General features: G+C 39.6%; 1 protein-coding gene across 1 annotated transcript in view; it reads right to left on the reverse strand.

The window, feature by feature from the left end:
• Nucleotides 1-3466: 3466 nt before the first annotated feature.
• LOC122100140 (anaphase-promoting complex subunit 4-like) overlaps nucleotides 3467-15469 on the reverse strand; it is a 57121-nt gene continuing 45118 nt past the window's right edge. The window contains 11 exon segments of the mRNA XM_042670537.1: nucleotides 3467-3694; nucleotides 4490-4613; nucleotides 6072-6251; nucleotides 6694-6768; nucleotides 9099-9200; nucleotides 9286-9324; nucleotides 9417-9478; nucleotides 10301-10398; nucleotides 12354-12447; nucleotides 14357-14421; nucleotides 14707-14761. Coding sequence (XP_042526471.1) covers nucleotides 3467-3694; nucleotides 4490-4613; nucleotides 6072-6251; nucleotides 6694-6768; nucleotides 9099-9200; nucleotides 9286-9324; nucleotides 9417-9478; nucleotides 10301-10398; nucleotides 12354-12447; nucleotides 14357-14421; nucleotides 14707-14761 — 1122 coding nt within the window.

Consider the following 15469-nt stretch of genomic DNA (forward strand, 5'->3'; position numbering starts at 1 on the left):
TGGACAGTAGGCAGGAGGCAGGAGGCAGGCATATGGCATGTCTCTTCTGGTTTTGTTGTCCTTTGGCAGGACTCCCTTCCCCCCTCCACCAGGGTACTACCAGGATATCACCTCACTGTGCCACAACACTGAGTTACCAACAGGCATTACTTCACAGTTCAACTTGACACAGAAAGTAGGCAAAGACTTCTGTCAGTGTGTGTGTGTGTGTGTGTGTGTGTCCACGCACATGCAATTTTACAAATGGAGACAGACAACAGACAATGTACAAGCACATAATCTCTCTCTCCCATTATTACCTGTGCTAGACAGAAGAGCTTTCCTAGCTCCTTCTCTTCATATCCAGTACATTATCTGCACTTAGCTTATTCATGCATTTTTTACTTGATTATTGTCGATCCTTCCCAGGCTAGTGGAACGGCAGGTGATAAGGGCAACGATTGGCAATGAGCTCCCATGATGATAAGAGTATAGCTGGTGCTCACTAAACATTTGTTGAATGAACCAGTGCCATCATAACTTGGAGGTATACCACATGGAGTCTCTAGAAGCTGATTTCTGTCCAGTTCTCCAGGCATTTTTCTTGCCCCTCTCCCTGAGAAAAAGCCACATTCTGTCTGCAGGTTGGAGGAAGTGACACAACACGAGACTTTGCTTATCCGGAATGTTCTTCCTCACTTCGTAGGGGACCTACTCATATTTCCAAGTTCAACTGGAATATCAACCCCCATTAAGCCCTTCCAGGTCCTACAGGCAGACCTGTCCCGTCCCCAGGCTCCTTTGTCTGAATGCCTCCATGCTGGCCCCTTCTCATTTTGTGTCATACCTGTCCATCCGACCTAGAGCCACTCAATGGCAAGGCCAAGGTCTGCACCCGACATCTGGGGAAATCAGCCTAAAACCCAGGGCTCAGAACATGGTCCAGAAGAGTCATGCATGTCAGTAATTTTAAATAGATGTAAAGGAAAATGGAATTTCCTGCATTTTTGCAGGACTTTTGAAGCTACTCTTTTTTTCTTGTTCTTTTTCTTTTTTCTTTCTTTTTTTTTTTGTGCTAGTGTTGGGGCTAGAACTCCAGGCCTCGGCACTGTCCCTGTGCTTCTTTGTTTGCTTAAGGGCTAGTACTCTACCACCTGAGCCACAGCGCCACTTCTGGCTCTGTTAATGTGGTACTGAGAAATTGAACCCAGGGCTTCATGTGTACTAGGCAAGCACTCTACCACTGAGCCACATTCCCAGTCCCCTGCTTTTGTTGTTGTTGTTGTTGGTTGTGGGGCTTGAACTCTGGGTCTGGGGACTGTCCCTCAGCTCTTCTGCTCAAGGAGAGTGCTCTACCACTTGAGGCACAGCACTACTTTTTTTTAAATCACTGTAATGTTGCCTAAGCTAGATTTTTCCCAGAGAAGTGAGTAATGTTATTATCAGAAAATGAATTTGTTGAGTGTTCAGCCTCTTATTTTTGGCTTTATCAGAAACTCAAAAACATAGTTTATTTCTCCAGCCAGGCCTTCCTCTTCAGCCCGCCCTGTGACCTTGATATTCTGTGCATCTGTAAAAGCCACTTGCTCCAATGGAAGCCCCTGCCAGGAGCTCAGTCTAAGGCAGAGCTGTCTTGCCAAGAGACATGAGTAAACTAGACAACTTGTTGTTTAAAAATTGATAGCTTGTCTAATTTCTTTTTTTATTTAATTGTATTTTATTTGTGAACATACTGTACAGAAGGGTTACAATTACATGGGCAGGATAATGCGTACATTTCTTACCAAGCATTGCAGCCTCCTCCTTTGTTTACCCTTCACATCCCTTCCCAGCCTCCCCCCTCCCCCCATCCCAATCCTTCTCCTTCCCCCCCTTCCCCCCCCCCCCCACCGACATTGTAAAGCTCGTTTTGGACATGACAACTTGTACTTCTCATTGTTGCAACAGGTCCACCTGTATCCTTAAACAACTGGTTTTTCCCCATCTCCTCCACAAGTTATACTGACATCAAATATAGTGAAAGCAGGGGTTATACTGTGGGGGAGGGACATACAAAGCAACAAAGAGATAATCTTATAAATGCGGTAGAAACACTTGCATGAAAGAAAAAAAACATTAACATACCACTTGAGCCACAGCACCACTTCTGGATTTTTCTGCTTATGTGGTGCTGAGGAATCGAACCTAGGGCCTCATGCACGCAAGGCAAAAGCTCTACCACTGAGCCACCTTCCCAGCCCCTAACGTCATTTTAGTGTAGTGTTCTAGGACCCAGTAAGGGTGCCTCAAGAAAAACAATGGCCTCCTCTGATTTTTACTAGCAGACCCAAACCCAAGTGTTATCTACCAACCTATTAAGCTGACAAACTACTCATCTACCCGGTAGATACCTACTCACACGTTAGTGTAAGACTTCCTGCTCAAGGATATTTACATGTTTAAGAACTGGTCCTTTCATTTATCAGTGAACTGATAGTAGAATTCATGCACACTGGAAGCTCCTAAGCATTAGGAAGACAATAGGAGTGCACCTGTAGTAACTCGTGGTTGTATTTAGTTCAGCCATTCTTCTCAGATTCCCAAGTTAGCCAATCACCCAAACAGCTATTTCAGGTCCTTGACTAAGTATTCTCAGGAGGGAAATACATCTAAATATGGCTGTTTCAAAGCAACTCTGATATGCATACAGAAACACAAGAAAACTAATCATGTGGGTACACCGTATTTGCTATTTAAAGTTTTTGAGGCAAGATTCATTTTTTGGGCTATCAGCTGATTCATTTTAAAGGACAGCATTAAAAGTATTCTAGAGATTAAACATGATTTAGATTAAAAACCTAGAATAATTATTGTCCAATAGAATGTTTAAAAAATACTAAATATACAAGATTTTCAGTGAGAAAGCATTACTGAATTTCTCAGACAGGAATTCTGAGTAACTTTTTGAGAGAGGAGATTGACCAATTTTTCATCTCATAAAATTTGTGGGAATTTTTGTTGTTGTTGTTGTTGTAGCAGTACTGGGGTTTGAGCTCAGGGCCTTACACTTTCTAGACAGGTGATGTACCACATGAGCCACAACCCTAGCTCTTTTGGCATCACTTTTCAAATAGAGTCTTAGGTGTATGCCCAGGTCAGCATCACCATGCCCAGCTTTACTGATTGAGATGTGGTCTTGAAAACTTTGCCCAGGCTGACCTTGAACAAGGATCTTCCAAATTTCTACCTCCTGAGTAGCTAGAATTACCAGGATGAGCCACCACATCTGGTCTCTTCATTTGTGTTTCTTTACACATTATTAAAGACTTCTAACAAAGAGAAAGTATTACAATGGCCATCCTACTAAGAGAAGGTGATACAAAATATGAAAAAAGTTACTGTTTATTTCTTTGTTATACAAAGAAAATTAAGCACAGCCCAAGAGATCTCAGTCCATCTTCCAAGTCCTTTCTGCCACAGTAACATGTAATAACAATGGCAAGTTGGATTATGAGTCCAGTTTAGGGTCAAGCTTCTCTACTTTGATGACTATCTCTGGGGCTGGAGCATCAGCAGAGGCATGGTAGGCCTTTGTCTCTGACTCGGACAGCACTTCCTCCTTGATCTTCACAGGCTTACAACTGGCTTCCTCCTCTTCATCTGAAGACTCAGCCAGCTCCCATTCGTCATCGATGTCCATTTCAAATACTCTTACATGATGGAGCCTTGAACTTAACTAAAGAAGAAAAGGCACATTAATGTGTGTGTCTGTGTGTGTGTGTGTGTGTGTGTGTGTGTGTGTGTGTGTGTGTGAAAGCGCACATGCACCTGGAACTGGGACTTGAACACGGGGCCTGAACATCTTTTGCTCATAGTGTTCTAGTGGAGCAGTTAGAATTATAGATATGAGCCACTGGTGTCAGGAGTCACATTAACAATTTTCTAACTAATGGCTTTGCAAACAAATTTTATAAAATGAAGCAGAAATCAGAAGCTTTAAGCAAAGAATAGTTTTATAGGAAAGTTATATTTTTAATAATTTACTATAAAATCACCCAATTCCACCTACATTTTACATAAAAGGATCTCCACACACCACATGGTGAATTTATGGAACTTAGAACCCACACTATTTTTGCCAGTCCTGGGGCTTGAATTCTAGGCCTGGGTGCTATCCTTTTGTTCAAGGTGAGCACTCTATCACTTGAGTCACAGAGCCACTTCTGGCTTTTTCTGTAATTCATTGGAGATAAGAACCTCATGAACTTTCCTGCCTAGGCTGGCTTCAAACTAAGATCCTCAGATCTCAACCTCCTGAGTAACTAGGATTACAGGCGTGAGCCACCAGAACCTGGCTCTGAAATTGCTCTTAATTACTCAAAGTTTCTCCAAACAAGAAAACAAAATAGCTAGCCTGCTGCTTGCTCAGTTAACTGAAACCAAGGGACAGAATGACAAGCAGAGAATGAGCCTTGGAGATGACATGCTTGAGTACTCACAGGATGCTGCATAGAAACAAAGCCATACTCACCACACAGGACACTTTGCGAAAACCATTCCCAGCAACGTACTGAGCTTTCATGCTCTCCAGTAACCACCAGTGCTTCTCAAAGTGCAGGGTGTGTGTGGGAATAACACTGCTTTGTTCATCTAGCCTGGAGGAAAAACCAGCCCAGGAATCAAACAGGACCTCCACCTCCCACATTCACTAGAGGAGGGGTTTGGGGCAACTGGGGTCCTACTCCCACCCACACTCCATTCCCAGATGACAAGACAGTCTGTAAAAATACTACATTCCACAGAGCCTTGGCTTCATTTTAGTAAGGTCTTGCCCTTTGTTTTTTGGGTGATGGGGAGGGAGGATACAGTACTAGAGATTAAATTCAGGCCTTGCACAACTGAGCTATGTACCCAGTCCTCAATTCCCTTTCAAGGAGAGCAGATGCCCATGTTTTTAAATTAGAGAAGGGATCTCATTACTTTAAATCCTCAAGCAACTAAAACTATCTCCTAGAACTGTCTTTAGACTCTGCAATGGAACTGGAGTCCCAATTCTGGAAAATTAACTAAAGGCAAGTTTACAATTATTAGTGACAACAAACTAAAGTTAATGCTATCCTTTAAAACATAACTCAAATGAAGTCCCCTTCTCCATTCCAAATAATTCCTCATCTTATTCTAGCAAAAATTCCTAGTTTAATATTAAAGCAAGAGACAAGACAATGATTAAAGTCAGCACATTTTTTTCCATTTCTTAATTTTTGAGGTAACATACAATTGTAACATTAGGAAATTTGTAACATTTGGGAAGACTTTATAGCATGAAGGAAGACTTACCTTCTTCTGATTTTTTTCAGTTCTGGTGTAGATGATCCTCCTAAATTTAATAGCAATTAGACTCCTTCTTACCTTTCCTAACAGTGTTCGGTGGGTTTAAGTGTGTTGTATGAAGTTAGGATTTTAAAAAATACAAAGTAGGAAGCCAGGCAGGCACTGGTGGCTCATTCCTGTAATCCTAGCTACTCAGGAGGATCATGGTTCAAAGCCAGTCCATGCAGGAACGACTGTGAAACTCTTATCTCCAATAAACCACCACAAAACCCAAAATGGCACTGTGGCTCAAGTGGCAGAGTGCTAGGCTTGAGCTCAAGAACTGAGGGACAGCACTCAGGCCCAGAGTTCAAACCCCATGATGGACAAATGAAAAAAAAAAAAAACTAAGCAGGAGGTTTTCTGCTCAGCTGTCTGTATGGGTAGACCAGTAACTAGAAAACCATTGCCTAGCATATCTAAGAAACTGGAATTCTTGGCATATGGTAAATATAGCTAAATATCAGCTAAGCCTGGTAGCATATGACTGACAACTCAACACCTTGGAGACCAAGGCAAGAACTTCATGAATTTGAGACAAGCCTGGCTATTTCAAGACGAGGCAACCTGAGATACACAATGGGACACTTTTTAAAAAAAATTTGGTGGTTCTGGGGTTTGAACTCAGCACCTGGTACTCTACCACTTGAGCCACACTTCCAGCTCTTTTGGAGATCCTATCTTTAAAAAAATAAAGCTAACTTTTACCACACAGACCCTCTACCACTAAGGTAGTTAGTTACCTTGTGGCATAAGTTCCAGTGAATTGATACTCTGCAGCATCTTCACTGTTATACACAAATGACAATGGCAACTGGACCAAGAGTCTGTCTCTTCCTTCACGTCCCATGGTGTCTTTAAGAATGACTGTTACAGTTTCATCATCATAAAACTGGGCATCTAAACAGCTGTAGTTGCTGGAAGTGAGATGCATTTTGTTATATCAGAAATGATCATAACCACTGAAATACAGTATGCATAACATTATGCTGACACTAAGCAAAAACAAAATAATTTAAAACCATAGGTGATATTCCCTACAATGACAAAACACCTTATCAGTTTGTACTTTTATATCAATTTTCACAAATATAACTAGTTATAACAAAATAAGTAATCATGAGATCAAACAAAATGATCTGTGACATTTTATCACAGTTCTAGAAAACTCTGGACATAAATGGCTAGGCCTTAAGCCTGTGAAAATTTCATGAGTTATGCCTTATATTTAACTGAGTGAACAGAGCTAACAAGAATCAAAGTAAAAGAAAATCTGGCCCCCTACAAGTGACAGAGCCCCTTTGTTGACAGCACACTACACATACATCCTACATGCTTCTGTCCCAAATCAGGCTTGGGCGTTATCTTCTTCTGACTTTTTCAGTTGTAGCATAGGTGAAGCTCCCAAATTTCACAGCAATTAGTCCATTACTTACAGATCTTGAAGAAAGAAAGGAGAGAGGGGAATGAGACCCTATGAAACAACTACATAGCCAATAAATCTAAATGCCTTAACAAACATGACTGGCAATGTTAGCACACATATCTAATTCCCAAATCCCAGACCAACACTACCACTTCCACTCCAGAATACTATAACTTAAACACTTAGTCAGGCAAATCAGCTTGGTTTAAAATCTTAATCACTAAGTAGCTAAAGGCCATAACTAAGGACAACTAACATCTTGAATTCAAAAATTCCCTTTAGTGGAGGTTCTCAAAAGGCACATAGAGCTCCCCTATGACCCAGCAATCACCTGCTGGGCATTTACCCAAATGACCACAAACAAGGCCATACTAAAGCTACCAGAACAACTAGGTTTATCACCGCATTATTCACCATAGCTAACATATGGAACCAACCCAGATGCCCTTCAGTAGATCAATGGATCAAGAAAATGTGGTAAAGCTGGGTGCCAGTGGCTCACGCCCCTAACCCAAGCTATTCAGGAGGTTGAGATCTGAGGAATGCAGTTCAAAGCCAGTCCAGACAGGAAAGTCTGTGAGACTCTTATCCTCAATAAACCACCAGAAAACTGGAAGTGGCACTGTGGTTCAAGTGATAGAGCACTTGCCTTGAGCTGAAGAGCTGAGGGACAGTGCCCAGGCACAGAGTTCAAGTCCCATGACCAACAAAAAAGAAAATGTGATACACATATGTATACATATATATGTATGTATGGAATTCTATTCTTCCATCAGAAAAAAATGACACTGCCCCATTTGTAAGGAAATAGAAAGACTTGGAAAAAAATCCTATCAAGTGAAGCCAGACATCCCCCCAAAATAGGTCCCATGGTTTCCCTTATTTGCAATAATTAGTATACATCTAGGATAATTTTAACAGATGAGAAAAATAGCTCAAGAGCTATGTACATATGACCATATAAGATGATGCTAAGCAAAATGAACTCCAAGACATGGAAATATGAGGTTTTTCTTTGTTGTTGTTGTTTTTGTTTTGTTTTTTGGGTCCGTTCGTGGGGCCTGAACTCTGCGCTTGGGCACTGTCCCTCAGCTCTTCAGCTCAAGGCTAGCGCTCTACCACTTGAGCCACAAAGCCACTTCCGGCTTTTTTCTTTTTGCTTATGTGCTACTGAGGAATCAAACCCAGGGCCTCAGGCATGCAAGGCAAGCACTCTACCATTGAGCCACCTTCCCAGCCCTGTTGTTGTTTTTAATGTACTATGTACTTTTTGTTTCTTTGGTGTGTTCTTCCCCCTATGGTTTATCCCCTATTGTCACTGTATTTGATTTTGGTACACTGGTATTGTATATACATTTTTCTGAATTAGGGAAGGGAAAGGAGAACAGAATCGTGAGACAAGGGACAAGGGGGATCCAATACAATAGCCATATTCACAAGTCAATATGTTGGAAATGATCTGTACAATTTGGCAAGTGGGAGGATTGGGGAGAGGAGGGAAAGGAGAAAAATGAGGCAAGGGGTAACAAGTTAGACAAGAAATGTACCTATTATCTTACTTATTAACTGTAACCCCTCTACATCACCTTGACAATGAAAAAAAAATCCTTTTAGCCATGTTTTGGTGGCTCATGCCAGTAATCCCAGCTACTCAGCGCTGAGATCTGAGGATCATCATTTGAAGCCAGCCTGGGCAGGGATCCAGCAGACTCCTATCTTCAATTAACCACCAAAAAGTCAAAAATGGAGCTGTGGTTCAAGTGGGAAAGCAATAGCCTTGAGCACAAAAGCTCAGGGACAATGCCCAGAGCCTAAGTTCATGCCCCAGACTGGCACACACAAATAAAATAGTACCTTCACAGTGAGACTTAAAACCATTTAAAATGCTAATGGAACCCTGAATATCATTTGATTTTCAGAATGTTTACTTTGGAATCTCAAAAAGTCTTTGTGGGCAAGATCTCTTATTTGATGAAAGATAATTAACCTAAAATTTAAAAAAGCCTTTCTATAAAGTACTTACTAACAGTTTTGAATCGCTAAGTATTCCTTAGATACAACCCAGGTCTGCTGTCATTTTCCTAAACCTATTTAAAAAAAACTTATATACGAGGCTATATACTAATATAAAAGTTAAAACTCTAGAACAAGAAGGGATCAAATAGCTTCTCAACTCAGCATTACCATCTCCCAGATGTGAGAACTGAGAATACTGAATGCAAACCTAAAGTCATGAGGCAGCTTTGCTGAAACACGAAATGCTGGAAGGGAAGCTGAAGGGCTTATTATTATTACAAATATTAAGCTGTCATCTCTTCGGTTCAAACTTCAAAGGAATACTCACTGGGAAATATCAGTATGCCTTCTTAAGATATATATTTTATACAGCGAGTCTTCTAAAATAGTAAAAAGAAGGTACTAGAGATTTGAACTTTTATTATTCCACCTAAGGAAAGAAAAGTAATGTATTTAGCTATTTAAGTTTAGAACAAAAACTACTGTTTACACAAGATGAGGAGACACACACTTACAGAAAAGGAAATTTGAGCAATCTGCGCACAGAGTCCTCACTAAAAGAAAAGCAAAAAAAAAAAAAAAAAAACCATGAGAAAAATTCAAACTGGCTGCTAAATTATACTACCTAACAGGTAAAGAAGATTACCTTCTAGCATCTCTATATAATGGAATACAGATGGCTTGATTCATTGGTTTTCCAATTACATCCTACAGAAAAGCAAGATTTGGAAACATCATTAGAGAGAAGGGAAGCAGCTAGTGGTGAGGAGCCTGCTTGGCCTGTGCTAAAGGACCACTCCCTCCCTCTGGGTCTCATGACATCAGTCACTGACAAGACACACCAGCTCTGGGACTAAGACTGTAATGAGATTGATCTAGGGGGCAAATAAAACACTAAAGATACTTTACTAAGACGATAATTTTTAAATTTATGTGAGCAGAAAATGAGGGAGGGGGTTACATTGTCCAAAAAGAAATGTACATTATTCAGTACCTGAGCTATGTAACCGTAACCTCTCTGTACATCACCTTTACAATAATATTTTTTTTTTTGTCGGTGGTGGGGCTTGAACTCTGGGCCTGGGCACTCTGTCCCTCAGCTCTTCAGCTCAAGACTGGGCACTCTGTCCCTCAACTCTTCAGCTCAAGACTAGTGCTCTACCACTTGAGCCACAGTGCCACTTCTGGTTTTCTAAGTGGTTTATTGGAGATAAGTCTCATGGCCTTTCCTGCCCTGGCTGGCTTTGAACTCAATCCTCAGATCTCAGTCTCCTGAGAAGCTAAGATTATAGGCATGAGCCGTAAGTGCCTACCTTATAATAATTTTAAAAATACATAAAGTAAAATAAATTTATATAAGGAATTAACTATGGATATAACCAAGCCATAAGAAACTGCCAATTTTGACAATCAAAACCAGTTGAATATCAGCATTTGTACAATTTATCCTAATATCTATGTTCATTTATATAGATGAGACATACTATACTCTTGTTCCCACACAAAGACATGCATTTCTTCCCAACTTACTGCTGGCATTTGCAAACACTGATCAATAATGGTTTTCATTTGCCTTTTCACGAAATGCAATGATTTTGGAGAATAATAAGGAAACAGCAAAGGGCTTTCTGGTTTCAGACAAAAACAGAAAAAAACAAAAACTATAGCAAACCAATGATGAGGAGAAAATAATCCAGTGTCAGAGGCAGTCCATAGTTTTTCATGGTGGAATTCTCATTATACTTTCGACATACCTTGTTAAAAAAAATGACCAGAATCTCCCTTCAATCCAGCCCACTTAATACAACTACATTCGCTTGGTCCTTCTCAAGCTTAGTCCTACACCAAAGCCCAACAGTAAAATGCTATTGGCTATTAGAAAAATGGAAGGCATTGGAAACCATAAGCCATGTACTGAAACCTGTTCTTTCTTCTCAACTCTGCCACAATGTGATAGCAGCATCAGTCAAGGCTACTCTGCCACTGCTAGCTTTGTTTCTTTATTGCTGTTGTATTCAGTATGCTTTTTATTTTAAAATAGTTTTTTTATGCAGTATTACAATATCCATAAGAACTCATTGTATTCTCCAACTTAAAAGGAAAAATACAAAGAGGCCTATTGGGCCTATGGAACTGCCTGGGATGAAAAGAGCTATGAATCAAGCTGTGACTCAGGCCCACCAGCTCAAGTGGCTCTGAGACTGTCTCTCCCACACTCAGCACTTCCTTCCCAGCTGTGTTAGGTAAAAAAATCATCATTTCAGCACTTTAGGGTTCAAGAGGTGACATACTGTGTAATTACAGAAAAACATGTTGCCTTTGTCCCCAGTTCCCAAAACTCAGTTCCTGAAACCCAGGAGATTTCCTGAGTAGTAAATGTGATGGCCAATTTTAATATGGTCACTCTGGCAGGTTCCTGCAAAGCCCCAGGGTTGGGTGGGGTGGAAAGACTATGCCTTAGCCAGAAGCTTATAACTTTCAGCTCCATCTGTCAGACTGCAGGAAAGGAATAGGGGCTTGGGGTTGAATTCTACCCCAGTGACTTAATCATTATAATGAAGCCTCCACCTAAAACCTAAGACAAACTGGGAGAGAGTAAGGGAAAGGGTGACATTGTCAAAAAAGAAATGTAATCTTTACCTGCCTTACGTAACCATAACCTTCCTTTTCTTTTTCTTTCTTTTTTTTTTTTTTTTGTGGTCCTGGGGCCTGAACTCTGTGCCTAAGAGCTGTCCCTCAGCTCTTCAGCTCAAGGCTAGCACCCTACCACTTGAGCCACAGAGCCACTTCCAGCTTTTTCTGCTTATGTGGTCCTGAGGAATCAAACCCAGGGCCTGATGCATGCAAGGCAAGTCCTTTACCACTGAGCCAACTTCCCAGCCCACCATAACCCTTCTTTACTAACCTTCTTATAATTAAAAAAAAGACACTTGGGAGGTTTGGATGGCTCCCTGGTTGATGAACATGTTGAGTGCTGGGAGGATCTAAAAGCTGTGGCCTCTTTCTCCATATCAAACCCTGAATGATGTTTTCCACTGGGCTATGCCCAAGTTAAATTTTTATAACAAACAGTCTGGAAAGGAAAGCTGAATGTGTTCCTGAGCATTGTACACCATTTTGGAAGCTATGCTAACTTAAGGGGGAAAGTTGTGGACACATGCCCCATAGTCAAGTCCCACAGAGGTGTGGGTAAGGGAAGCTAGCTCTTGGGACTGACGTGATGTGAGGAGTCTAGCGGACTGAGCCTTCCTCCCCCTGGAGGCTAATGCTCATTGTGGGTGCTCAGTGTCATAACTGCAATGAATTGCATTGCAGGACCTTCAGCTGGTATCATAACTGGCTGGTGTCAGGCGGGAAAAAATAATTTTAGTGTCAGCATAGTTAATGTACCACAGCACAGTTAATTTCAGGGAGTTTTCTATCTATCATGGTGACATCATACTCTACTTGTTAAAATGCTGTTCTCTAATCAAATAAAATGGACATGCCAAGTAAGCCTGAAGAAATTAGACAAATGTTGAGGCTACTCTTTAATCTCAAATACCTATAAACATGGCCAACATCTGATTGGTTCATAAAGTACCTTTAAGATGGCTGCTGTTTTGGAGGAAATCATACCACTGGTTTCCTTCCGTGTTAGAGGGTGACACAAGGCCATCATCTTCATCTTTCAAATACTAAAAATACAGTTAAAATTTTTTCAGTTAATCAATGATTCAGGCTCTAACCTGTATTTAACATTATTCTAGTTAGTAAGTTATCTTGTTGTACTGCCAGGTTCTCTGAAGGTACATTATTTTTCTAAGTGAGGTGACAAATTCTAGACAACATGCAAATGACTTAAATGGTCAGAGTACAGTAAGTGTAGAAACCAGAGTTTACATTTTGTGGTTCATTTTCAAGATATATTTTAACCTTACCTATCAGGGCTATATTTTAGTTTTACAAGTATCAACTGACAGTATGCTCCACAAGGGCAGTTCTCACAGTGTAGCCCCATCCCTGGGAGTGCTCAGCATGCTTCCATTGACTACAAGGTTAATGCCAGCTTTAGTGCCAAGGTGTCACTTGCCTTTTCACGGTGTCAACATTTGCACTGAAGGTGTGGAAGGCCAGTACCTGCACCCCTCACCTAGTGGACCAAACTCTTGTGTTCTTTGTCACATATTCAGTTTCATTTATCCTGATAGAACTATTAAATTGTTAATTCTCAAGTCTTGCTGGCAGATCTTTTAACGTTTTTTGAGACAGAGTTGGGAGGCACACAGGGGGTAATTTTACAACACATCAAAGCATGCAAAGTTGTCTTGAAGAAAGACTGAAACTGTCTTGTTTCAGTTGTAAAGGCAGACATTTTGTAAAAAATGACATTCCAGGGAGGAGGATGGGAAGGGATGGGAAGGGGAAACAAAGGATGAGGCTACAATGCTTGATAAGAAATGTACTCATTATCTTGCCCATGTAATTGTAACCCCTCTGTACAGTATTTTCACAATAATAAATAAAAATTTAAAAAATGATATTCCATTTTTACTTGGAAACAGAAGACTAGGGGACAAACTGATTCTTCATACTTAGATGTTTGTGAGGTATTTTTTAATTTTAAAATTTTTATTTATTTTATTAAGTAGATGCACAAAGGAGTTGCCATTGTTCAGCTTATGGACAAATATGTCTTGGTCAATGTTACCTCTTTGAACATGCATACTCATCCATCCCTCTACCCCCTGAAACTTACTTTTGGCAGGTATTTTCTTGAAAATAAAGTGACTTTGAACAAAACAACCTAAAATATTTATTGCAAATAACATTTCAGCTAAACATGGTTCTAAAGGCCTGTAATTCTAGCACTTAGAAGAGGATGAGGCAGGAATATCACAAGTTTAAGGCCTATAGAGCAAGACCCTGTCTCAAAAAAAAAAAAAGCAATTTTTAAGCAAAACTCAAAATCTTGGCACCTGCATCCTGTTACTGAGTGTCTGACAGCTTCACAGTAACTAAAGACTCTGATTAGACTGAAGTCACCTGATATTTATAATGTATAATGGAAGGTGTCAGTACTTAAAAAGATCTGTAAAAGCCAAAGAACCAATATTTCTAAAAAGACCAAGTTATGATGCTATGAAAACAAGCATGAGTAAAAGTCCCTTTCAAAGTGCAAGGAAGATGGAGAGATTTTTAATGAAACTGAGTATCAAGTGTCTATTAACTCAATTTTAGATTCTACATTAAAAACTTCCAAGAGACCAACACTTGGAAGGATTTTGTATGATATTAAAGAATATCCTCAGTTAAAGGACAAATCTAGTTCAGTACTTTCTCCTTTCCAAGGACACACACCTGCTTGAAGTTAGATTTTCCTTATATACATTAAGCAAATTAGCATATTAAAACAGAATAAACACATAGGTAGACATTAATTATATGTCTTCTATTAAGCTGGAGATCAAAGACAGCTGAGAAAATACACAACAATGCCAGTTATACTGGCATTATATTATTTTCCATAAACTTTAGATAATATGAATTAACAGTACAAAGTCTTAACATTCGTTCTTAAAAATCAAACCAAGTTCAATAGAAAGCCCATATCTGACCAACTTTGTCAACATTAAAGTATTTTCCTTTTTGATTATAAAGGTCTGTAGCCTAGAAAGAACAAACATAGTTTATTTCTAAAAGCTCAAAATATTAAGAAAATAATCTTAAATTTAATAAACTCAATATGTATTTTATAAAACAGCTATCCATTGCATTTAGTCTTTTGCAGACTGTAAGATACATACAAACAGAAGTCTACTTATAGATTTTATGCTTAGTCGTTTTAAAATTAGTCTTTTTAAAAAACTAATTGCTAATTACTTTTTAACCATGAACCATGTTTGCTGTGATTATTTTCAAAGTGGCTAAATTGTAAAAACAGCTATTTCTTTCCTCATTGAAATGTTCAGTAAGAAATTCAGCAACAAATGTGATATCTTTCTGAGTTATCTATTAACAAAAAGGGGCAAAAAGAAAACAAATCAAGGTAAAAAGTAAGCTTCCCAATAATTTGCCTGAACCCACAGTTTGGGCCTGGGTGCAGGTGAGTGGACTGTGGGGAGCAAGGAGGAGGCTGGCTGTTCTCTGAGCTCGCTCTTCAGGGAATGCTTCTTTCCACATCCTCACAGAAAGAAACTGCTCATTTCCAGGCTTCAACTTAGGTACAACATTTAAGACTTATATTTCAAGGAAAATAAAAATGCATTTAAGACTTAAGGCATAAGATATAGAACCAACCCAGATGCCCCTTAGTAGATGAGTGGATCAAGAAAATGTGGTATATATACACAATGGAATTCTATGCCTCCATCAGAAAGAATGACATTGCCCCATTTGTTAGGAAATGGAAAGACTTGGAAAAAAATATATTAAGTGAAGTAAGCCAGGCCCAAAGAAACATAGGTCCCATGGTTTTCCTTATTTTCAATAACTAGTATATGTCTGAGTGAAGCAGAAAAGGTCAGATAAGTTGATGTTAGGGAAATGAACCCTAAGATATGTATTCAAATTTTTTTTCTTTCATGCCATTGTTTCTATCACATTTATAAGATTATTTCTTTGTTGATTTGTATGTCCCTCCCCCACGGTATAACCCCTGATTTCACTGTATTTGATGTTGTTATAATTTGTGGAGGGGAAGGGAAAAAACAAATCATT

This window comes from Dipodomys spectabilis, unplaced genomic scaffold (assembly GCF_019054845.1).
Source record: "Dipodomys spectabilis isolate Male_0828 unplaced genomic scaffold, ASM1905484v1 ptg000566l, whole genome shotgun sequence".
Classification (NCBI taxonomy): Eukaryota; Metazoa; Chordata; class Mammalia; order Rodentia; family Heteromyidae; genus Dipodomys; species Dipodomys spectabilis.